General features: G+C 37.5%; 1 protein-coding gene and 1 pseudogene across 1 annotated transcript in view; both read left to right on the top strand.

Moving 5' to 3' along the window:
* Nucleotides 1–25,766, top strand: part of MICU2 (mitochondrial calcium uptake 2) — a 149,971-nt gene that overhangs the window by 40,239 nt on the left and 83,966 nt on the right. The window contains exons 4-5 of the mRNA XM_081815494.1: nt 17,213–17,260; nt 18,450–18,532. Coding sequence (XP_081671620.1) covers nt 17,213–17,260; nt 18,450–18,532 — 131 coding nt within the window. The remainder of the gene's footprint in view (nt 1–17,212; nt 17,261–18,449; nt 18,533–25,766) is intronic.
* On the top strand, nt 12,769–13,636 carry LOC102749513 (ATP synthase peripheral stalk subunit d, mitochondrial pseudogene; annotated as a pseudogene).

Raw genomic sequence — 25,766 nt, 5'->3', positions numbered from 1 at the left:
GGGGGCATGGGTTAGCCTGGTGATGGGTATTAAAAAGGGCACGTACTGGATGGAGCACTGAATGGATCATGGAACACTACATCAAAAACTAATGATGTAATGTATGGTGATTAACATAATATAATAAAATTTTTAAAAAAAAGCTGGAATAGCCATCCTTATATCAGACAAACTAGATTTTTTTTTTAAGTTTTTATTTATTTATTTGACAGGGTGAGACATAGTGAGAGAGGGAACACAAGCAGGGGTAGTGGGAGAGGGAGAAGCAGGCTTCCCACTGAGCAGGGAGCCTGATACGGGGCCCAATCCCAGGACCCTAGGATTATGACCTGAGGAGAAGGCAGACGCTTAATGACTGAGCCACCTAGGCTCCCCAGACAAACTAGATTTTAAGCCAAAGGTTGTAACAAGAGATGAAGGGCACACTATATAATAATAAAAGGGTCTATCCAACAATAACATCTAACAATTATAAATATTTATGCCCCTAACTTGGGAGATATAAGTCAATTAATAATAAATATAAAGAAACTCATTGATAATAATACAATAACAGTAGGGAACTTTAACATCCCACTTCGTGCAATGAACAGATCATCTAACCAGATAATCAACAAGGAAATGATGGCTTTGAACGACACACTGGACCAGATGGACTGAACAGGTACATTCAGAACATTTCATCCTAAAGCAGCAGAATACACATTCTTTTCAAGTACACATGGAACATTCTCCAGAATCAATCACAGACTAGGTCACAAATCAGACCTTAACAAATACAAAAAGATTGAGATCATACCGTGCATATTTTCTGACCACAACCCTTATGAAACTTAAAATCAACCACTAGAAAAAATTTGGAAAGACCACAGATAAATGGAGGTTAAAGAACATCCTACGAAGAAAGAATGGGTTAACCAGGAAATTGAAGAAATTAAAAAAATACATGGAAGCAAATGAAAATGAAAACACAACAGTCCAGAACTTTTGGGATGCAGCAAAAGCAGTCATTAGAGGGAAGTATATAACAATACAGGCCCACCTCAAGAGGCAAAAAAAAAAAAAGGCTCAAATACACAACTTAATCTTAACACCTAGAAGAGCTAGAAAAGGAACAACAAATAAAGCCTAAAGCCAGCAGAAGGGAAATGATAAAAATTAGAGCAGAAATAAATGATATAGAAACAACAACAAAACCAGTAGAACAGATCAATGAAACTAGGAGCTGATTCTTTGAAAGAAATAATAAAATTAGTAAACCCCTAGGCAGACTTATCAAAAAGAAAAGAGAAAGGACCCAAATCAACAAAATCATGAATGAAAGAGGAGAGATCACAACCAACACCAAAGAAATACAAACAGTTATAAAAGAATATTATGAAAAGTTACATGCCAGCAAATTGGGCAATCTGAAAGAAATGGATAAATTCCTAGAAACATTCAAACTACCAAAACCGGAACAAGAAGAAATAGAAAATTTGAGCATACCTGTAACTAGCAAAGAAATGGAGTCAGTAATCAAAAATCTCCCAATAAACAAAAGTCCAGGGCCAGGTGGCTTCCCAGGGAAATTCTACCAAACATTTAAAGAAGAGTTAATACCTATTTTTCTAAAACTATTCCAAAAATAGAAATGGAAGGAAAACTTTCAAACTCATTCTCTTGGGCCAGCATTACCTTGATTCCAAAATCAAAGACCCCACTAAAAAGGAGAATTACAGGCCAATATCTCTGATGAACATGGATGCAAAAATTCTCAACAAGATACTAGATAATAGGATCTAACAGTACATTAAAAGGATTATTCACCATGATCAAGCGGATTTATTCCTTGGCTGCAAGGGTCGCTTAATATTTGTAAATCAATCAACCTGCTACACACTACATTAATGATTTTTAAACAGGATAAGAATCATATGATCCTCTCAATAAATGCAGAAAAGGCATTCGACAAAACACAGCATTCATTCTTGATAAAAACTCTCAACAAAGTAGTTATAGATGGAAAAGCCATATACAGAAGACCCACAGCTCATATCATCCTCAATGGGGAAAGACCAAGAGCTTTTCCCCTAAGGTCAGGAACGCAACAGGGATGTCCACTGTCACCATTGTTATTTAATATAGTACTGGAAGTCCTAGCCTTAGCAATCAAACAACAACAAGAAATAAAAGACATCCAAATTGGCAAGGAGGAAGTTAAACTTTCACTATTTGCAGAGGAAATGATACTCTATGTAGAAAACCTAAAAGACAACCAAAAAATTCCTAGCACTGATAAATTCAGCAAAGTCACAGGATACAAAATCAACATACAGAAATCTATGGCATTTCTATATACTAATAATGAAGCAGCAGAAAGAGAAATCAAGGAATTGATCCCATTTACAATTGCACCAAAACCCATAAGATACCTAGGAATAAATGTAACCAAAGAGGTTAAAGATCTGTACTCTGAAAACTATAGAACACTTAAGAAAGAAATTGAAGAGGACACAAAGAAATGGAAAACATTCCATGCCCATGTATTGGAAGAACAAATATTGTAAAAGTGTCTATGCCACCCAAAGCAGTCTATATATTTAATAAATCCCTATCAAAGTACCACCAGCATTTTTCACAGAGCTAGAACATACCATCCTAAAATTTGTATGGAACCGCAAAAGACCATGGAATAGCCAAAGCAGAAGACGAAAAAGAAAAGCAAAGCTGGAGGCATCAGAATGCAGGACTTCAAGCTATATTACAAAGCTATAGTGATCAAAACAGTATGGTACTGGGGGCGGGGGGGAAACAGACACCTAAGATCAATGGAACACATCAGTGGAACAGAATAGAAAACCCAGAAATGGACCATAACTATATGGTCAACTCATTTTCAACAAAGCGGGAAAGAATATCCAATGGAAAAAAAAGGAGTCTTTTCAACAAATGGTGTTGGGAAAACTGGACAGCCACATGCAGAAGAATGAAACTGAACCACTTTCTTACACCATACACAAAAATAAATTCAAAATGGATGAAAGACCTACATGTGAGATAGGAAGCCATCAAAATCCTAGAGGAGAACACAGGCAACAATCTCTGAGATCAGCCATAGCCAATTTCTTATAGACATATCTCTGGAGGCTAGGGAAACAAAAGCAAAAATGAACTCCTTGGACTTCATCAAGATAAAAAGCTTCTGCTGAGCAAAGGAAGCTATCAACAAAACTAAAAGGCAACCTACTGAATGGGAGAAGGTATTTGCAAATGACATATCTGATAAAGGGTTAGTATCCAAAATCTATAAAGAACTTATCAAACTCAACACCCAAAAAAACAAATAATCCAGTTAAGAAGTGGGCAGAAGACATGAACAGACACTTTTCCAAAGAAGACATCCAGATGGCTAACAGACGCATGCAAAGATGTTCAACATCACTCATCATCAGGGAAATACAAATCAAAACCATGATGTGATACCACCTCGCACCTGTCAGAATGGCTAAAATTAACAACACAGGAAACGAGATGTTAGCAAGGATGAAGAGAAAGGGGAATCCTCTTACACTGTTGGTGGGAATGTGGTTGGGACAGTCACTCTGGAGAACAGTATGGAGGTTCCTCAAAGAGTTAAAAATAGAACTGCCCTCTGATCCAGCAGTTGCAGTACAAGGTATTTACCCAAAGGATGCAAACCTACTGATTCAAAAGGGCACATGCACCCTGATGTTTACAACAGCACTATCAACAATAGCTAAATTATGGAAAGAGCCCAAATGTCCATCAGCTGATGAGTGGATAAAGAAAAGGTGGTATATACGTATGTATACACACACACACACACATACACAACGGAATATTACTCAGCCATCAAAAAATGAAATCTTGCCATTTGCAATGACATGGATGGAGCTAGAGTGTATTATGCTAAGTGAAATAATAAGTCAGACAAAGACAAATACCATATGATTTCACTCATCTATGGAGTTTAAGAAACAAAACAGATGAATTAGGGGATGGAAAAAAAAGGGAGAGGGAGACAAACCATGAGACTCTTAACTATAGAGAACAAACTGAGGGTTGCTGGATGGGAGGTGGGCAGGGGATGGGCTAAATGGGCAATGGGCATTAAGGAGGGCACTTGTGATGAGCACAGGGTGTTACATGTAAGTGATGAATCACTAAATTCTCCTCCTGAAACCAATATTACACTATATGTTAACTAACTACAATGTAAATAAAAATTGATAATAAATAAATCGCATTTAGCTTTACTGTCCTATCTATTCAAGCCGAATTTCATTTCAGTAAGTGTCACTGGAATATATTTAAATATGCTCATACAAATAGGCAGAGGACCTCCACTGGTCCTTTTTATATAGGACAAGTCAGTGGCAAGTAGATAAAGTGTTCACCTGAAGTTGGTGATAATGTTCTCTCCTGTTGTCTGAGGAGTTGGAGAATTAAGCAGCAAATGTAATTTCCAAATCAGTGGGTCATGAATACAGAAGACTTGTGACCATTAGCTCAAGAGATTTATGACATTCTCCTATCAACATTTGTTTTTACCTTGTTTTTGCATGTGAACATTAGTTTTAAAATGAGAATAAGTGTATCACATAACACTCCGTACAGAAAGAAAACAAAATATGACAAAAAAGGAATAACATTGGCACCCCAACTCCATGAAGTCAGTAGCAGTCAAACTGCTTATTATTAGTATCAATTTTTGCTCTTACTTCAGTGCGTCAATAATTTAGTGGACTACATAAACTTGAATTATATTCTACAAGTATTAGTTCCTCATACTAAACTGTCTAATTATCTTTACACCACTCCATCCCACCCCTTACCTGATTCTTTCCAGTCAGCACCAGATGTACTTAAAGAGGTTAAAAATCTCCTTTTTCAAGTGGGAGTTTACTGGGAAGTAGTCTCTAGGTAGTGAATAAGAGAGTATGTTCTGGATCAGTAGACTTAAATTCAAATTTTTCCTGGTTTTATGACCTCAGGAAGTTACTTAATCTCTTTCATCCTCACTTTCATTGCCTTTAAAACAAGATAGTAGGGTGCCTGTGTGGTTCGGTCGGTTAAGCGTCTGCCTTCAGCTCAGGTTATGATCCCAGAGTCCTGGGATCAAGTCCCACAGCATCAGGCTCCCTGCTCAGTGGGGAGTCTGCTTCTCTCCTTCCCTCTGCCCCTGCCCCCTGTTCATGCGCTCTCGCTCTCTCTCAAATAAATAAAATCTTTAAAATATATATAAAAATAAAACAAGATAGTGGTACCTGCCTTTATGGGATTGTTGAAAGGATATAATAAAATAAGATGTTTTTAATGTTTGTAGTATCTGCTTAAACTGATTAGGAGAATGAGCTTTAAGCTGAGTTTGGATTCCCAGCTCTACTAGTTATCTGTGTGATCTTGGGCAAGTTAGTCTCTGTTTCCTTACTATGTGTCTGGCACATTAGAAATTTATAACTGATAATAATAGCAGTATTGTAATTGCTATATGGTTTTTAAGATTGTAGTATTAACTGGATCTTGGCCTCTTATTAGTGAGTTTATAAATTAAAATAAATAATGCCTTTTAAATTGTAGTACAAATTTTAGGAAAGTGTCGTTAATTTGGCACTTCAGAGAAGATTTTAGGAATACTATTTAAATCCCAAATACTGATATTTAGCTCAAAGCTCTGGCTTTGAGGTATCCTTCCATGAAAAATACTTTCTGAATACATTAATATAAATATGTAATTTTAGGAATTCTATTAAAAGTTATTTTTAAGGCAAATTCATAAAATAAAAACAAGAGAGAAAGTTTAAATTATTTTAAGAGAAAAGTATCTAAGAGATAAGAGATTAATCTGTAGTACTAATAAGAGGGACTCATTTTCAAGGACTTTAGAAGAACCCTTCACTTCTGAAAAGAATTACCTCCACAAGCCTCATTCCCCTGCATTAACCTTCCACACTTTCAGGAGTGCCTTAAATGCCCCCTGCTGTACCTGCCAACTTCCTGCTCATCAGCTGTCCTGCTCTGTGAAAGTAATCTCTGAAACCCCAGAGATCTTGTTCTTTCTCATTTTTTTGCATTTTGTTGCACTGTACTGTCTCTCGTATTTTCTAATTAAACCATAAATTCTCCAAGAGGATAAATCTGTGTGGTCATTTGCATAGCACGTTGCCTAAAATGTTCTCTAGCACATAACAGATACTCATCTAAAATTGCATTCCATGCTAATTAATGTTAATGTGAACACACTAATTACAAATTATTCTGATCTATTTCAGTGAGTCCCTTGAGTTTTTTCATTAATGTAATTTGAGTTAGCCTTTCTGTGAATTGAAAGTACAAAGACTACAAGTTTTTAAACAGTATTTTCCAATTAAATCTTTTCAGTAATTTATATTGAAATTCCCAGTCAAGATTAATTGCTATTACTTTACCAACAAAATTAAATCCAGCTAGCAGTAAAGCTTTCATAAATTTTAGAAAGAGTACATCAACTATTTATCAACACCTGAATAAAAACATGGAATTATCAGCAAGTAATTTTACTTTATTTTTCATTAAGATACTTCCTTTTGATGTAAAATATTTCTAAAATATACTAGGTGAAACTTCTGCCTCCTAGTGACCAACATTTTATCAGCTTAATGCTTAATGACCTGCAACTGTCATATAGAATATTTTTGCTTTTCCTGAACTAGATATTATTTAAATTGAAGTTATTCATTGTATCACCATATTTTATGTGGTGTGTAGTTACTTCAAAGTACATGACCTATAAAATGCATTAAGTTAATCAAAGTAAATAAACCTGATCTTGGCAGTCTTGAGCACAAAACAGTTTTTTAATTGCACTACCCTACCATAGATAAGATGAACGTATCTCTATTATATATTGTATTCACAATCATGAAGACAATTGTTAAAATTAGTAAAATTCATAATGAAGTATAGCCTATGCAGAGAAGAATTTAATGAACTTTAAAGACATTTTTTCCTTGGGCGCCTGGGTGGCTCAGTTGGTTAAGCGACTGCCGTCGGCTCAGGTCATGATCCTGGAGTCCTGGGATCGAGTCCCACATCGGGCTCCCTGCTCGGTGGGGGGTCTGCTTCTCCCTCTGACCCTCTTCCCTCTCGTGCTCTCTGTCTCTCATTCTCTCTCTCTCAAATAAAAAAAATAAAATAAATAAATCTAAAAAAAAAAAGACATTTTTTCCTTTACATAAAGGAAAAAGAACATGCCTCCAAATCTAGTTCATCCACATCCTGCAACTATGTCCACCTTCTCCACCTTCACTTGGTTACAGAAGTATTGTTCCCTGTAGCAGAAATAGTGCTGCCTCCCTGCATTTGCCCCAGGCCTCTTCTGTTGCCTTCACAAGACTTCTCCATTCTGGTCTTATTCCCTCCCCCTGCCACACTCTCTTTCTGGGCACTGTATCATTCCTCTCTTATATAAGAACTTCAGCATCTCCCATATTTAAGGAAAAACATTCCTCCTGTGACCCTACATCCACTGTCTCCATACTTTGTAATCCCTTTTCATAGGCAAGCTCTTTATTTTGTGTTGTGCTCACTTTCTGAACTCCCAGTCATCCTTCAGCCCGCTTCAGTCTGGCACCCATTCTCCAACGACAGCACTCTTGTCAAGACCATCAGTGACCTCCTCTTGTCAGATCCAGTGAAGATATTCCATATTCTCGGCATCCGTGACCCCAGCAGTACTGACACTATGACCTGCTCTCACCTCAAACCAGTCCCTTCTTTTGGCTTCTAGGACCCCATACTTTCTTGTGTTGTTTTCTTACCATCCTAGTGGTTTCTTCTCTGTCTCCTTTGATGAAATTCAACCAGAACCATCTAAGCTGGGGAAATCAAACAGGTCATTCTGATGGGGAGAGTTTGAATGAAGGGGCTGACTTGTCAGTCCTAGCAAGCAGTGAGAAACTGTCTATGTCACAGGAGATAATGGAGTTTGAAGGCAAGACGTAACAAACTAAAGGAAGTGGGAGGCCATCTGGCAAAGGAAGGATGATATTTTTGAGGCCTAAAGTATGGTGTGGGAGTTGAGATTTCAAAGAGCAGTAAGCAAACGTTCATTTTCTTGGTATAGAGAAGATAGCAAATGGTGATAGAGCTTCCATAAAAGAGGTTATAATGGAAGCCTTGTAAGCAACAGTGAGATTTGTAGGGAAGATAGAAAGTTATTCCCGTTTCCAAAATGTGTTTCAGATAGGAAAAAAATGTCAGTAGATTTTCTTATCCCCTTCTTTTGGGGGTAGGGGGGATTTTAAAAGGTGTTGTTCTCTTCTTGAAATTGAGCGCACTGTTATCTTCATTCAGCCTCTTGCTTGCAGCAGCAAGATTCATGAAGCAGTTTTGTTATCAGCAGATGAGGAGTCAGAGAGGCATCCTCATGAGAGGCATTCAGTCAGGACTCTGTTAGAGTGTGGCCCCTTCTGGAAATCGTGGTTCTGATTTCTAGGAGCAGCACTGTGACTCTGTAGGTCTTTACCAGCTTCGCTGCTTCTGTGCCATAAGGGAGATGAAATAAATGTTTGTTTTCAGAGGCCACGGAGGAGGATTATCAGTAACTTCTTTATTTTCTTTAACTTTCAGTTACAGGCACATATATCTCTGTATGTCTTTCTCTGTCTCTCTTTCTATATATATACCTAACTGTCAAGAAGATAAATTCATCAGCCTACTCACACATTTTCCTATTGGATAGTACTCTCTCCCTGTTCCTTACATAGCTAGAGAGTTATTTATATTCTCAGAATGAATAGGGCCATCATACATTTCCAAGATTTCTAAAAGCATTAAAAGCCAGTATTTCTGGATGGCTGGGGGGAGGGCCCTTAGTGATGCACTATTAGAAAAACAGAACGTGGAAGTCCACAGCAGAAAGTTTGATATTTTTCCTTTAGGCAAAGTGCATAAGGTTATTAGTATGGAAAATAAAGGAAAGGAGATGATTAGAGAGAGGGAGAGAGAGGCTTTAAGAGGAACCAGGAGGAATAAATGACTGCAAGGATAGATAGTGTAGATAGCATTCATTTCAAAGTCAGTGAGAAGGAATAAATGATTTGTGCTGGGCACCTGCAGGAGGAGAATTTTAAGCCTATCTCCCTACCACATAGGAACATATGAAAGAACAGCCTTCATTAATAAAAGGCTGGTAGGGAAATCAGGACTCAAAGTGTGACTTAACAGTGACAGGAAAACTAAGCAGCTGACAGGGAAATGAGGGAACAGCAGGGTTGCGTACGTAGGAAGAATTAGAAATGCCACGGAAGGGCAAAGTGAGAACTGCTAGTTCACCATTCCTCCAAATGCTGGTCTCCCTTACGTGGGCTTTCCTATGCTTGCCTGTATTCCACTCTGACTGGGGTCTCAGTCCTAACCCTTCACATTCTCCATCCCTCGGACACATCTACGGTACCATGCTGTAGCTGGGAAAAGAACACCCATCCCTAAGGGTGGGAAGTGTCACAGGCCAAACGTGCGGAGCTTCACAATTCCTGTATGCCCTGGAGTTTGTGAGTTTCTTTAACACCTACTTCATCTGTAAAATAAAGGTAACCGTCTCTAGTCCCAGGGTTATGGTGGGAATAACATACATAAAGCTTCTCCGCTGTTCCTTGAGATCAAGTGTCACTAAAAGATCTTTTTATTATTATTAGGCAAATTCATGTGCCACAAGTTCTCTTGGATTCTTTGAAACTACATTATCCCAGTTCTCTTGGTACCTCTCTTTCTGTCATTGGTTTCTCTTCCTTTTCCTGCCCATTAAGCGTTGGTACTCCCCAGGATCTGTCCTTTGCTTACTACTCTCCTCCTCTTGTTTAGCGCCCATGTATACTGATGCTAACTCTCAGATCCCCTTCAGTGTCTCCAGCCCAGGCTCCTCTCCTGAGCTTCAGACTTCGGTATCCAAACCAGCTGCCAGATGCCAGCTTACGGGTTTCTCCATTTCCTTGAGTTCATCATATCCCAAACTGAACTCACCATCTTCTCCCTAAACCAGCACCTTCTTTTCTTGGTTTCATTTGGTAGTACTGCTTTTCACGCACCTCATCAAAACCCAGGAAATGTCTCTGAACCCTTTCTCTCTTTGCCACTTCCATCCTTCACATGCAGTCAGATACAAAGTCTTCCTAATTTTGCTTCCTAGGTATTTATCGAATTCATCCTCTCTTCTCCCTACCTCTAGAGAATTTACAGGAAACAGATCAAGAAAAAATTCTTGGGGAGTGTCTTAACAACAGTTACTTCTGTTTTTCTTGGACATATATGAGTTGAAATGTACATTTCCAGCTTAAAGAAAAGACACTAATATGAACATTATATAGGAGAGATTCAACAGATTCATTTTTCACATATTACTTCTTTGCTGATATTAATGAAGTCACTTGAAAAGAATGTAAAATTTAGCTACATTGGGAACAATTTAAAATATTCCCTTTTACCACATAAAACAACTATCAAAATTTATACTATATGCTAACTAGCAAACAATAATATATCCTTGAAATAAGAAAGTAACTCATCCACCATGCATTATTATAAAGAAATATATAAGTTATAACTAACTGCATTTTTTTGAAATGAGCAGAATTCTTAATATAATATAGTCCTTAAGGATGTACTGAATATAAATTAAAAGATACATTGTAAGATATATAAATATGTTCTCATGATGGATATGTTAATTTCTCTTTGGGAAACAGAGTTCTCAAAATTGCATTCAGTAGCAAGTCATAGTTTAGAATGGTTCCAAATTTAAAATATTTGTAGAGAAGCATAGTAAATAACAGAATTTAGTCATCTCTTCTGATGGCCCTTCCTTAAGGATTCATTAACAAATTTTTAATATAATTATATAAAATACTTCACCTATTTAACATGCACTTTTAAAACATTGCCATTTAACAGCATTTACTTTACAATTAAATATAAGAAATACATACATTGAACTGTTTCTCCTGTATTCTGAAGTATCAGTTTTCTTTAAAAGCATTTTCAGAGGGCAGATGCCTAGAATGCTGTTGTACAACTATATTGTCTATAATCTATTTTGAGAGTGTAGGTGCTGTTTTTACATTGTCTCAACTGTTTATTCAAGCTTTTTATTTAAGTCAGCATTTCAAAGAAAGACACTGGAATTTTCTTTTTCGCAAAGTCCCCTTGTAGAGGACGTGTACCCATGTGTAGAGAAGTGTGAGGCCTCCTCTTGGCACCAAGCCCATGTCAGTCTAGCAGTTTGGCCATTTTTTCACATTGCCGTATTCCTTTGAAAATTAGAAAGAAAAAAAAAAGCTGTTCTCCACTTTTTTGAGTCTGCCAAGGGATGAAATACTTTGATCCTTCAACTAACATTAGAGTACTTCTCTCAGGTAACGAAGTAATGACAAAACACATTCAATTTATTCTCCCTCCTTATAAACACTGAATATTTTTAAGGAAAAATATCTGAAGACTTACTGTGGGCTTTTTTATTAAAAAGAAGTATACCTGCTCCAAACCAAAAAGTTGGTAATGCACAAAAATGTAAGTCATTTAAAATGTGCCTGAAGGGCACCTGGGTGGCTCAGTCGTTAAGCGTCTGCCTTCGGCTCAGGTCATGGTCCCAGGGTCCTGGGATCGAGTCCCACATCGGGCTCCCCGCTCAGTGGGGAGCCTGCTTCTCCCTCTCCCGCTCCCCCTGCTTGTGTTCCCTCTCTCGCTGTCTCTCTCTGTGTCAAATAAATAAATAAAATCTTTAAAAAAAAAAAAAATATGCCTGAAGTTACTTGTAGCTAAAACATTGATTTACCTAAATATAAAGTCCTTACCTGCCTTGCACTGAACTTGGGCCCTGAGTCTGTGTGTTATTTGATTGGGAGCCAGTAGGGCAAATCCACTACCATCACCCTCTGCAGGCCTTTATTCCTCATGTCTAGGCTGTGATCGCAGCCTTTCCCATTGCTTCTTCCACACAGATGTTATTTCTAACAGCCACTTTTTAATTTTCATATTTTTATAGTTAGTTTTCATATTCAGCTTCATCTATTATCCCACACCTCTTTTTTTTTTTTAAGATTTTATTTATTTATTTGACAGAGACACAACAAAAGAGGGAACACAAGCAGGGGGAGTGGGAGAGGGAGAAGCAGGCTTCCTGCTAAGCAGGGAGCCCGATGCAGGGTTCAATCCCAGGACTGTGAGATCATGACCTGAGCTGAAGGCAGACACTTAACGACTGAGCCACCCAGGCGCCCCTATCCCACACCTCTTTTAAATTTTTCAATTGGAATTTTCCATACGTTTGAAGACCATTTTTAGAATTACTTTGAAGACCAGTTTTGGAATTACTTCCTCCATACGTTAGAAGACCATTTTTAGAATTACTTCCTCTGAGACATCTCTGATGATCTAAGGTCTAGAAATGATTTCACATATTTCCAAAATCTGTAACTTTTATTATCATTGTTTCTCAATAGTATTTAGCATTTTTTATAAACATTTTTATTCTGGCCTCCTGTTGGAAGTATACAGCACCATCTATTAAGAATTCTTGGACAGGCGCCTGGGTGGCTCAGTTGGTTAAGCGACTGCCTTCGGCTCAGGTCATGATCCTGGAGTCCCGGGATCGAGTCCCGCATCGGGCTACCTGCTCAGCAGGGAGTCTGCTTCTCCCTCTCCCGCTCCCCCCTCTTGTGCTCTTTCTCTCACTCTCTCTCTCAAATAAATAAATAAAATCTTTAAAAAAAAAAAAAAGAATTCTTGGACTCAGTTCTATTACTTGCTGCTGTGGACTCTGGGGCTGCTGGCGTTGGTGAAGGATCTCAAGATGGCTGCACGAAAACTTGCTCTAAAAACCATTGACTGGGTAGTTTGGGGAGATCATACCTCGAAACCAGAAGGCCATTGCTAACTCCCTGAAATCCTGGAATGAGACACTTACCTCCAGGTTGGCTACTGTCCATGAGAAACCACCTGCTGTCGACTGGGCTTACTACAAGGCCAATGTGGCGAAGGCTGGTTTGGTAGATGACTTTGAGAAGAAGTTTAATGCCCTGAAGGTTCCTGTGCCAGAGGATAAATATACTGTTCAGGTGGATGCTGAAGAAAAAGAAGATGTGAAAAGTTGTGCCGAGTTTTTGTCTCTCTCAAAGGCCAGGATTGAGGAATATGAAAAAGAGCTGGAGAAGATGAGGAACATAATTCCATTTGATCAGATGACCATTGAGGACCTGAATGAAGTCTTCGCAGAAACCAAATTAGACAAGAAGAAGTATCCCTATTGGCCTCACAAGCCAATTGAGAATTTATAAACTTGAGTTGGGGAGAAAGCTCTGGCCCTCGTATTGTAAATGCTGGACCTTAAAAATAATGATACGGTGAAAAAATAAATAAATAAATAAATAAGAATTCTTGCCAAAGGGGCGCTGGTTAAGCATCTGCCTTCAGCTCAGGTCATCATCTGGGGTCCTGGGATCAAGCCCCATGTCGGGCTCCCGGCTCAGTGGGGAATCTGCTTCTCCCTCTCTCTCTGCCTGCTGCTCCCCCTGCTTGTGCTCTCTCTTCTGTCTCTGTGAAATAAATAAATAAAATCTTTTAAAAAAAGAAAAAATTCTTACCAAAAATCAAACTTGAATCTCAACACACCTCTGGATCTAAGTACCAGTTTATAGAAAATATAGAAGTTAGGGGCGCCTGGGTGGCTCAGTCGTTTAGCTTCTGCCTTTGGCTCAGGTCATGATCTCAGGGTCCTGGGATCGAGCCCCGCATCGGGCTCCCTGCTCAGCAGGAAACCTGCTTCTTCTCCCACTCCCCCTGCTTGTGTTCTCTCTTCACTGTCTCTCTCTCTCTGTCAAATAAATAAATAAAATCTTTAAAAGGAAAAAAAAAAATACGGAAGTTAGAGGAACATGTGAAATGACACCAAGAAGGTGCAGTCAGCAAAATTTTCTAGACTGTAAGAAACTTTGCAGGTCAAATGACCAGGCATCGGGGCGCCTGGGTGGCTCAGGTCGTTAAGCGTCTGCCTTCGGCTCAGGTCATGATCCCAGGGTCCTGGGATCAAGCCCCACATCAGGCTCCCTGCTCCACAGGAAGCCTGCTTCTCCCTCTCCCACTCCCCCTGCTTGTGTTCCCTCTCTCGTGTGTCTCTCTCTGTCAAATAAATAAATAAAATCTTTTAAAAAAAGACCAGGCATCTTTAACAAGTAAGTTGGTTAAGCATCTGACTCTTGATCTCAGCCCAGGTCTTGATCTCAGGGTTATGAATTCAGGCCCCACATTGGGCTCTACACTAGACATGGAGCCTACTTAAAAAAAAAAAAAAGATTTAAGACCAGAAAGCAAAAGAAAAATTTAAAACTTGTGAATCAAAGTACACTCTGAAGAGAATGAAAAGGCAACCCACAGGAAAGGAGAAAATATTTGCAAATCATATAAGGGGTTAAAATCCAGTATATATAAAGAACTCCTATAACTCAACAACAAGAAAACCAAACTTATTAAAAAATGGGCAAAGACTCGAATAGACCTTTCTCCAAAGAAGATACACAGTTGACTAATTTCTATGTGAAAATATGCCTGACATCACTAACCATTAGGGAAATGCAGATCAAAACCATAATGAGATACCCCTTAATACCACTATTATCAAGAAAAAAAACAAGTGTTGGCAAGGATGTGGAGGAATCATAACCTCTGTGCACTGTTGGTGGGAATGTGAAATGGTGCCACCACTTTTGAAAAAAGTATGGGGGTTCCTCAAATTAAGAATAAAATGACCATACAATCCAGCAATCCCACCCTGGGTAAATACCCAAAAAAATTAAAAGCAGAGACTCAAACAGATATTTGTATACCAATGTTGGTAGCAGAATTAATCACAATAGCCATTAGCTGGGTGGAAACAACCCAGATGTCCATCAACAGATGGATAAACAAAATGTGGTATATATATATTGTGGAATATTTTTCAACCTTACAAAGGAATGGAATTCTGACACATGCTACAATGTGGATGAACCTTGAAGACATTATGCTAAGTGAAATAAGCCAGACACAAAAGGACAAATACTGTATGATTCCATTTATATGAGGTCCGTAGAGTAGGCAAATTCATAGCAACAGAAAACAGAAGAGAGGTTACAGGGGCTGGAGGCAGGGGTTTTAATTTGTAATGATTAAAAAGTTCTGATAATGGTTGCAAAACAATGAATACTTCATGCACTACACTGTACATTTAAAAATGGTTAAAATGGTAAAATTTTTGTTACGTGTATTTTGCCACAATAAAAAAAAAGTGACTTGAGACCTTTTGACCGAATGTAATGCAGGGACCTTTTTTGAATTCTGATTTGAGCACACTTGAAAAAATTTTTTTCTGAAACAGGGGCATTTGTAAAAGTAATGTGAGTTTGATGATATTGAGGAATTATTGATAATTTTTTAGGTGTGGCAAATATATTTGTGGGAAGGGGACAGTCTTTTTGGAGATACAGCTTGTATTTTCTCCTGTGAAATAATATGTTGAGATTTGTCTTAAGATAATCCAGTGGGGAGGGTTGGGGTGGCTCCTGGGTGGCTCAGTCTGTCAAGTGTCTGACTTTGGCTCAGGTCATGATCACAGGGTCCTGAAATAGAGCCCTGAGTTAGGCTCAGTGCGCAGCAGGGAGTCTGCTTCTCCGTCTCCCTCTGCCCCTCTGCTCGCTTGTGCACGTGCACTCTCTCTCCCTCTCTCTCAAATAAATAAAATCTTTTAAAAAAATAATTCAGTGGGAAGTGGGGGGAAGGGAGTGAAAAGAGGTATAGATAAAACAAGAACTGCCATGAGTTAATTACTGAAGTTGATATATATAATACAGTTATTTATTATATTCTCTCTACTTTTGTGTATGATTGAAGTTTTCCATGATAAAGTTTTTTTTTAATTGTGTATTTTGCTATTATATCAAACTTGTGATCCAGAAGGAAAATTATTTTTAGCTTCTCAGGAAGCCATGATTTACAAGACACTGTTTCTATATTTATTGCTATTCTTTTCATTGCAAGCACATAAGCCCAGACACTATCTATTTGAGCAAGAAAGGACAGATGTAGAGCTAGTAGTAGCCAGACACAGAGCTAGCTTCAAGTTCAATTTAATCCAGTGCTCAGACATCACTAGTATCCATCTTTCAGGCCTGCCAATTAAAGATTGGCTGCATTCTCAGGCCCTAAACACTGGCTGTCTGACAGTTCCAGGCACTCTCTCCATTGCCTCACATTCCTAAGTGAAACATTCTCACATCATCAAAGCCCAGGGGAATGGGGGAGGAAAAAAAAATAAAGTGAATGATTCAGCATTCTTGTCAGAAATTCCACTCTGAGTGACCCAGCTTAGGTCAAGGCCCATCCCTGAACTAGTCCCTGCAGCCAGACTAATGGAACCTGCTCATTAGCTTGGGTCAGCCTTTTGCCCATCTCTGCACCAATTCAGTGAGAGTACGATGATTGGCTTAGGCCTATCAGCATCTACCTTCAAAGGTGAGGATGGTCATCCTACCAAAACTACATGTTTGAGAATGGAGAAGGAATGGTTTCCCAAAGGAAAATCAAGTTACTGCTGCAAAAATTTAATTAATCTCATTTTAAATAATATAGGTTGACCTTTTGTATATTGAGATCTTTGTTACTCTACTGAATTTTTAAATTTGCTTCACTTGAGATGTTATGAATAGTGAAATTTAGATAGAAATTGCATGAAGTGCCATGCAAATAAAACCTGTAGTGGATACCTATTATTTGCTAGCCAACATCCATTCCCCTTTTTTACTAGTAATAGTAACCTGATGAGAAAAGATAGTATCTTTTTTAAGTGTTAGTACTGTACTTAACTCTCCATTATAGAAGTTTTCCACTGTACCAAAGAGAGGTAAATTAAAGTAAAAATGTGTGTGTTTTTATTCCCCCCCCTTTTTTGAGGGGGGAGGGGCAGAGGGAGAGAGAGAGAATCCTAAGCAGTCTCCATGCCCAGCACCAGACACAGGGATTGATCTCACGACCCTGAGATCATGACCTGAGCAGAAATCAAGAGTCAGACGCTTAAGCAAGCCACCCAGGTGCCCCAAAATGTGTGTGTTTTTAATTAGGTGAAGTTTCCATATAGTATCTATATATGATTACTTCTAAACCTTCTAAAACTTACCTTCTGATGTTTTTATTTTATCTCTTTCAGGACTAATTTCGTATACTGAGTATCTTTTCTTGCTTACAATCCTCACTAGTAAGTACCCCACAGTTTTTCTCAGTGATCATGTGGAATTCTCTATTCTTACCAAACAAGGTTTTGAAAGTTTGGTATTTATGTCTTTATCATTAAAACGTTATTGCTACCTTAGTTTCTTTTTTTTTTTTAACTTTTATTTTATTATGTTATGTTAATCACCATACAGTACATCATTAGTTTTTGATGTAGTGTTCCATGATTCATTGTTTGCATATAAACCCAGTGCTCCATTCAATACGTGCCCTCTTTAATACCAATCACCAGGCTAACCCATCCCCCACCCCACCCCCAGAATCCTCAGTTTGTTTCTCAGAGTCCATAGTCTCTCATGCTACCTTAGTTTCTATATCAACAAAATGATACTGTTGGATTAGATTAGCCCTTGTACTTCCTTTGTACTGTGGCTCCCCATAACTCTGTCTCCTTAAAAGACTTGTTGAACAGAAGAGAATCAGACTTAGCCTTCACATGTTAAAAAACCCTTATCAGACATTCTTCAAAATTCCTAATCAGTACTCTTAAGACTGGTCATGAAAATCAAGGAAAGAATGAGAAACTTTCACAACTTGGAGCAGAGTAAGGAGACCTAACAACTAAATGCAACATGGTTTCTTGTATTTGATCCTAAAGTAGAAAAAATAGCATTAGTGGAAAAACTTGAAATCCAAATAAAGTCTGTAGTTCAGTTTAAAATGCTATTACCAGTGTTAATTTTCAGTTTTGACAATGATACTGTAGTTATAGAAGATGTTAACATTAGAGAAAGCTGGCTGAAGAGTATATGAGAACTCACCATACTATATTTACAACATTTCTTAGGTCTAAAATTATTTCAAAATAAAAAATTTTTTAAAAACCCTACTCTGAGGGAAATAAAGAGTAATAATCAGTATGAAAATAGCCAAGTTACTATAAGAATATAGGAGAGCCCCTGGTAGAGTTAAAGAAATAAGTTCTCAAATTAATTTTGCTTTGAAAAGCAGAGCACTTAATAGTAGAACAGCACAGCTGTGAAAATATATTAGCCTTTGAAAATTATTATAATAAGAAAAGATCATTTTTTCTCTGTTTAGGCACTCATATAATAGTTTCTAGAAGTTTTTTCAAATTTGAAGACCTCTAGATGAATAAGTAATTTGCATTTCACCAACATTTCAATAACTATTCACTTTTCACTTAATTGCAGAACCTCATACTGGGTTTCATGTTGCTTTTAAAATGCTGGATACAGATGGTAATGAGATGGTTGAGAAAAAGGAATTTTTTAAGGTAAGCAGATTCTACTTATTTTAGTTTATCATAAAACACTTGGATGCTTGTGTGATTATACATTTCCATAAAAATTAAAATTTATATCCACGGCTTACATATGAAATGTCAAGAAATCATTTATATATTCAAAAGTATTAAATTTTCCATAATACAATGGAGGAAACTGTTAAGGGACAGAGCATAATATTCCTATGGGAGAAATGACCTTATGCATCTGCATTTTTTAGGGTTTTATTTTTATGATTTCGGCAGATAATACAATAGAAAGGGCCTCATAGATATGTTTAGAATTATTCTTATACACCCCTACCCCCAATAAAGGAGTAAGAAATATTAAAACTTAAGCCTTCATAAAGAATAGGGGGGAAAATGAAAAAGCTACAAATAGGTATAAATGGGTGCAGATTTTCCAGGAATTTGCTAAAACTAATATTTGAAAAGCTGAAAATCTGTTTAAATGAAAATACGTTTCCAAGACAACTCTAAGACATAAAACCAGTAAATTTCACTCCATTCCAAGAATGTTGATGGTAATATTAAAAAATACCTCTGCACATAAACTGTTGGGTATGTGCCAGAGTTAAATGTTTTTAATGTATTAGAGTGTTTTGTGGAGAAAAAAATAGAACATGTAGATAAGTATATAACACAGCATTTGGTACATACTAACTTCTTAGAACTATGATTGATAATTACTGATTACATACATAAATGACTACTTTATGACTTTTTTTAAAAAAGTCTTTGAGATGTGAAGAAAATGGATCTCTCTTATATTGCTGGTGGGAATGTGAAATGATATATACATTTTGGAAAACAAAATTGGCAGCTTCTTAATGTATACTCAGCGTATGACGAGGCAGTTCCACTTCTATGTATTTAGTCAAAGAAAAGAAAACATATGTTCACCCAAAGACCCGTATGGGAATATTCATAACAATTTTATTCATAATAGTTCCAAACTGGAAACAACCTAAGTGTTCGTCAAGTGACTAGGTAAACAAATTGTATCCATACGATAGAATACTACTCAGAAATAAAAAGGAACAAATTACCAGTAAGTACAACAACATGGATGAATCTAAGTGAAGGAAAAAGTGTACATACAGTGTGATTCCTTTGATATGAAACTCTAGAAAAGGAACATATCTATACTAACAGAAAGCAGATCATTGGTTGCCTGGGGCTGAGAGGGAGTAAGGAATTGACTGCAAATTGACTGCAGTTTCCATGAGGGAATCTCCTAAAGTGCTGGAAATATTTTAGACCTTGATTAGGATGGTAGTGACATGGGTGTATAAATTTGTTACAACTCATCAGACTGTATGTTTAAACAAGTGCATTTTATTGTATATGAATTATACCTCAGTAAACACCTTTGACAAGGTTTCATTCCACAGGCTTTGCCAATTTAATTACTGAGATATTTGGTTTTTATATACAAGAAACTGCTCAAAGGCTAGAAACAAATGACATAGCAAAAGGTTCTAACCAGAGAATAAATTTATAAAACAGTGGGATCCAATAAAAAGTAGGCTTATTTAACATTTTAGAAATTATCTGGAAGAGGGTATAAAGAGTATATAAATCTAAGCATGTGGGGGAAACTAAGGTAAATGACATGAACATCTATGTGAGTGGACAATAAAGTAGCAGATGCAGTTCTCAGTGTTTTAGCTTAAAGTGTAGTAGAACCCATCTTACTCAATGTGGCCACTATCAGTAGTTCAATTAATTTAAAGAATCTGTTAAAGGGAGAATAATTTTTAAAAATAAAGATACCTGAATAACAGACATTTTAATTAACTTAAATGCACATCCATTTTAGAACCAAGGTCTTTGTTTTTTTAAGATTTTATTTATTTGAGAGAGTGAGAGCGTGCGCGCATGCACAGAGGGAGAGTGAGAAAGGAGAAGCAGACTTCCTGATGAGCAGAGAGCCCGACGCGGGGTTCGATCCCAGGACCCCGAGATTATGACCTGAGCCAAAGCAAACGCTTAACCAACTGAGCCACCCAGGTGTCCCAGAACCAAGGTCTTTTCTTTCAAGTGGAGCCACTGATTGAAATTACCTATTTTTCTTGCCTACGTATGTCCATAATTTATCATCTGCATTTTCCAGTTTGTTTTCTTTAAATCCAGAAAAAATGTAAAGACAGGTCTGAAGCAGTCTGAATGTAGGATCCTTTAAGATCTTTGTGATTTTTCGCACTCTTTACAGTCTTACCCTAATTAGAAGCAACTTTTTTCTTTAGCAGTGTGCCTTAATAACTCTATAAAGTATTCCTCCTTCCTTTTTTACTGAAGCAACTCTTTTCAGACTCATTTTTCATTGATATAAATATTTGCATTATTGCAAGTGGAACACACACACACACCACCACCACCACCACCCCCTCCCCATGTTTAACCAAGGCTCATAAACTCAAAGAATCAAGCTTTCCATCAGAACAGGAACAGGTGCAGGATATCCCATCGTGCTTTCCTTGACATTGCAGTTTCTAATGGGATCTGGCAGCTGCAGGTGGTACTGGCTCACATATTTCAGGGTGTTGGCAGATCCAAGAGACTAAATTTTATGCTTTTATATTTGCAGTTTATATCACCATTCAGAAAAAAAATTTACACATTCTCTGTGCTTAATGCTTCCATTTCAGGCTCTTCTGATTTTTCACCAAATTTACTTGTCTTTGAAGCTACATTCTCACCTAAGCCAAAAAGGAAGACCAGTGTCCCAATGTCCCCATGTAGTTAACTTCTCCTGCAGCAGGGCGCCTGGGTGGCTCAGTCAGTTAAGCGTCTGCCTTTGGTTCAGGTCGTGATACCAGAGTTCTGGGATTGAGCTCCACAGGGAGCCCCGCAGGGAGCCCACTTCTCCATCTCCCTCTGCCACTCCCCCTACTTGTGCACTTGCTCTCTCTCTCTCTCTCTCTGTCTCTCTCAAATAAATAAATAAAATCTTTAAAAAACAAACTTCTCCAGCTTTCTGGTGTTTCCAGAAAACCCTATTACTTCCCAGTAATATTTAATAAAATTAAGTAATTACAGTAACAAGTGCAATGAGTATAATTGGTTTGGAAACACAAAAGACTTAAACTAAGCAAACATTGAGCTTAGCTGCTGAGAGTAGGAGTGTGCAAGCATTCTTGAGATTTGCGAAGAGCTTTCTGTGAATATCTGTCATGGAGTTCTACAGGAGGAGCAGGGAGCATTGATTAATCTGCTGAATTGGTTATGTGGAAGCTGGTTAAGATTTTTTTTACATTTTATTTAAGGAAAAAGAACCCAGTATACAATTATAGGAAATTGAATTCTGGAATATCTAGAAGGTAGTGAGTTCAGCTTAACTGTAGACTAGCCTCAATATTGCAGATCAGTATGTTGGTATAAAATTCCAGAAAGTATCCTAAAACACGTAGAAAATATACCCTCACACCAAAACAGATACCTTTGGATTTTTGTGTGGTTAGGGGCACTTCATGAAACACACAGAACTGAAATAATGGGAGGTGAGAAGCTTCTTTCTGGGGACCCATTTTAAAAATAGGATTCATGGAAAAAAAAAAATAGGACTCATGGTGGGGTGCCTGGGTGGCACAGTCATTCAATTGTCCAACTCTTGGTTTCAGCTCAGGTCGCAATCTCAGGGTCATGGGATCAAGCCCTGCATTGGGCTCTGCACACAGTGTGGAGTCTGCTTGAGATTCTCTCTCTCTCCCTCTCCCTTTGCCACTCCCCTGTGGTCACGTGCGCACATGCACTCTCTCTCTCTCTCTCTCAAATAAATAAATCTTAAAAAAATGGGACTCGTGGAAAGGCAAATACTATATGGTCTTACTTCTGTGTGGACTCTAACAAAAAACCAAGCTCATAGAAAAAGAGATCAGATTTGTAGTTATCAGAGGCAGGGTTGCGGGGAGTGGGAATAGGAGGAAGGTGGTCAAAAGGTACAAACTTCCAGTTAGAAGATAAATAAGTACTAGGAGTGTAATGTGCAACATGACAACCATAGTTAACACCGCTGTGTGATACATAGGAAAGTGGTTGAAAGAGTAACTCCTGGGAGTTCTCATGACAAGGAGAAAACTTTTTTTTTTACTTTTGCTTTTTATTGCATGTGTATGAGATGATAGATACTAACTAAACTTACTGCAGTAATCATTTCAGAATACATGTAAGTCAAACCATCATGCTTGTACACCTTATGTCAGTTATATCCCAATGCAACTGGAAAAAGATAGGACTCATGGACTGTTAACATACTAGAAGGATTAATGATCAAAGTCTATAAAGCCATAAAATAACAAATTTTCCAACACAAACTGAGGAAGACATCTTGCTGAAACCTGTTAGGACAGAGGTCAGAATTTATAGGAGTAACATTAATACTTAGTTGGCAGTGTCAGACAATGAAATGTTTTATATAAATGATTTTTTAAATTGAGGTTTACCTTTTTAACATGATTAAATTTTTAACATTTGTAACTCTTTGATAAGCCCTCCAAGAATATATATATATTTCCCTGTCTTTTCAAAGTGTTATAATGTGCATAATTTATCCTTTATTTTTTTGACAGTTTAGGATTATCATTATGAAGGTCAGTTTCATCGTGATGGGCTAGTTAGATTTTTAGAGTCTATTAAGGGCATGAGTTACTTACCCTTACACTGAATGGCCTTAGACTTTCATGCTTTTAATTTGTATTTCTGATTTTTGTCCTCATTGTTAGGAATAATACTAGTTCATTATCACTGGTATCAGTGAGAATGAACAGTTGGCTCTTGAATACATGATGAAGTAATAATGTTGGGATATTAATTCATGTTCATCTGTTTCTTTTTACTTTTTTAAATGTGGCTACTAGAAAACTTAAAATGACTTATGTAGCTCTATTATATTTCTGTTGGACAGCACTGCTTTAGAATATATAAGACTATAAATTCTGAGAAATCTTCATAAATATTTTATTACATGTCCCTCATGACAGTTGTTTCAAGTGCTGAAAAAGATCTTTCTTGTGGGTTTGCAACTTAAGTAAGAAAGCTGGAGAGTTCCAGAGGATTGAAGTTGCCTGACTTATACCTCTGGATACATCAAGTTTCACTTACTGTTCAGAAAAACAGGTAGTAATCTTACAGGATTCACTTTCTCAAAGTGGTAGAAGTTAAAAGTAACAGAAAGCTATAGAGAAAACTATGTGACTGCTTAAAGAATATTTGGAAGGTTTCATGAATTCAGACATGTTATATGTAAGAGATATGGGTTTGAAAAAATAGAAATTGTTTCATTACGTCATTGTGAATAAATGTTAGCAAATCTGCTTGTTACCAAAGGAGTAGTATGGATAAAGTTTACCATTGTAGAGCAACTAGTTTATGAAAGCAGCCTGGAATTCTGCCGAGAAGTTGAAGTTACTTGTGAATAGACAAAATGGAAAAAAAAAAAAAAAAAAAAAAGGCATTTCCAGATATCATGGCTCTTTCTCAGGACCTCGGGTTAAAAAATACTCAAAAAGCAAGCAGGAAAGGAAATACAAGATAGTCATCATAAATTTATCTTCAAATTCCATTTCATTCAGGCTAAGGAAAGCAAAAATAACCATAATGCTCTATTTAGCATCAACATTGATTAAATAACCATTATTAATGGTCTCTTGGGGAAACAAACTTTATAAAATATAGACCACTGTAAAAGCATTGTTGTTGTTCTTGTGTGGTTGGAATGTGAACAGAGACACCTAAGAGGCAGAATCCCCAAATGTGAACTGTACACTGCTGTCAGGAGAAACCAGCAGGCAGTTCTGGAGATAATAGCGCTTCAGTGTTCAAAAATTCATCTCTGACCACAGTATGAAAAGGGAATTAATAGAGAAGAGATTGGAGGCAGGAAGTTTGTTAAGCTTCAGAGTAGTCCAATTTACAACTGTGAGTGAAAAGTAGAAAATATAATTGAGACATGCTATGGAATAGGCTCTGTAGAACCTGGTTTCTGGCAGGATTGGAGAGATGAGGGAAAAGGAGAAATCAGTGGTCACTCCTTTTTCCAGCCAGCCTAACTAGGAATAATGATAGTACTAACTGATCTAAGAGAAAATAAGACTACTTCTTATTGAGGATTGGTTATGTTCAACATAATGTAACATTACTGAATCTTCCTTAACTCTGAGCTTGGAAATGTTGACCTTTATAAGCTGTTGGGACACCCTGTAGAGATAGACGAGTGTAACAAGCAACTGTCTGGAGATAAGAATGTAGCCAGGATTAGGAAGCATCCTGATAGAGGTGATAATTAAGTCATGAGAGTATGTGACCTAAAGGGTAGAATGTAGATTGAAGAGGGATAAGATCAGAGTCTTGGAAAACAGTTGCATTCAAGAGGTCAAAATGAGACTGAGAAGCCAAAGAATGAAATTGAGAAGGAGCAGAGTACCAGAGAAGTAAGAAGAAAGCCCAGAGAATGCAGGATGGTGGAATCTAGGGAAGAAAAGAGCAACAGTGAGGAAGTGTTTAATATCAAACTCTTTAAAAGTAATCAAGTAGGATAGCGACAGAGTAGAAAACTCCTTAAATTTTGTAGGTCTTTGGGAACTATTTCAGAAGCACTTGGAAAAGAGTAGTAGAGACTAGTGCCACAGAGCAAAAGGCTAAAGAGGAGTGGGTAAAAAATGCAAAATCAATGGCAGTAGAAAAAAATGACTCTTCTGAGATGCTTGATGTTTAAGGAAGGAAATTAATTTGCTACTAGTTTAAGGTAGAAAACTTATCTGTCTGCACAAGTAGGACCTGAAATACCAGTGTGTTAAGTCGTAAGGTACCATTACATCCTACCTAACTCCATCTGCCTCAGGTATAAGAAAAGGATATAGTTAAGATTGTTATTCAAGTTGAGGCTAATAATTACGAAAAGGGTATTCTACATGAAGATAAAATTCTATTATGCAAATTAAATTGTTAGAGTGTGCACAAGCCATAATTCCCTCAGACCTGGATGAACTTGCTTTTATTTCTAGCAGTCACAAAGCATAGGGAACCAGGGCGCCTGGGTGGCTCAGTTGGTTAAGCGACTGCCTTCGGCTCAGGTCATGATCCTGGAGTCCCGGGATCGAGTCCCATATCGGGCTCCTTGCTCAGCAGGGGGTCTGCTTCTCCCTCTGACCCTCCCCCCTCTCATGTGCTTGCTCTCTCTCATTCTCTCTCTCTCAAATAAATAAATAAAATCTTTAAAAAAAAA

Source organism: Leptonychotes weddellii, chromosome 3, assembly GCF_054177405.1.
Source record: "Leptonychotes weddellii isolate Sample4059 chromosome 3, ASM5417740v2, whole genome shotgun sequence".
Taxonomy (NCBI): Eukaryota; Metazoa; Chordata; class Mammalia; order Carnivora; family Phocidae; genus Leptonychotes; species Leptonychotes weddellii.
Note: the sequence above shows the minus strand (reverse complement) of the source record. Positions and strands in the feature narration are given on the sequence as shown.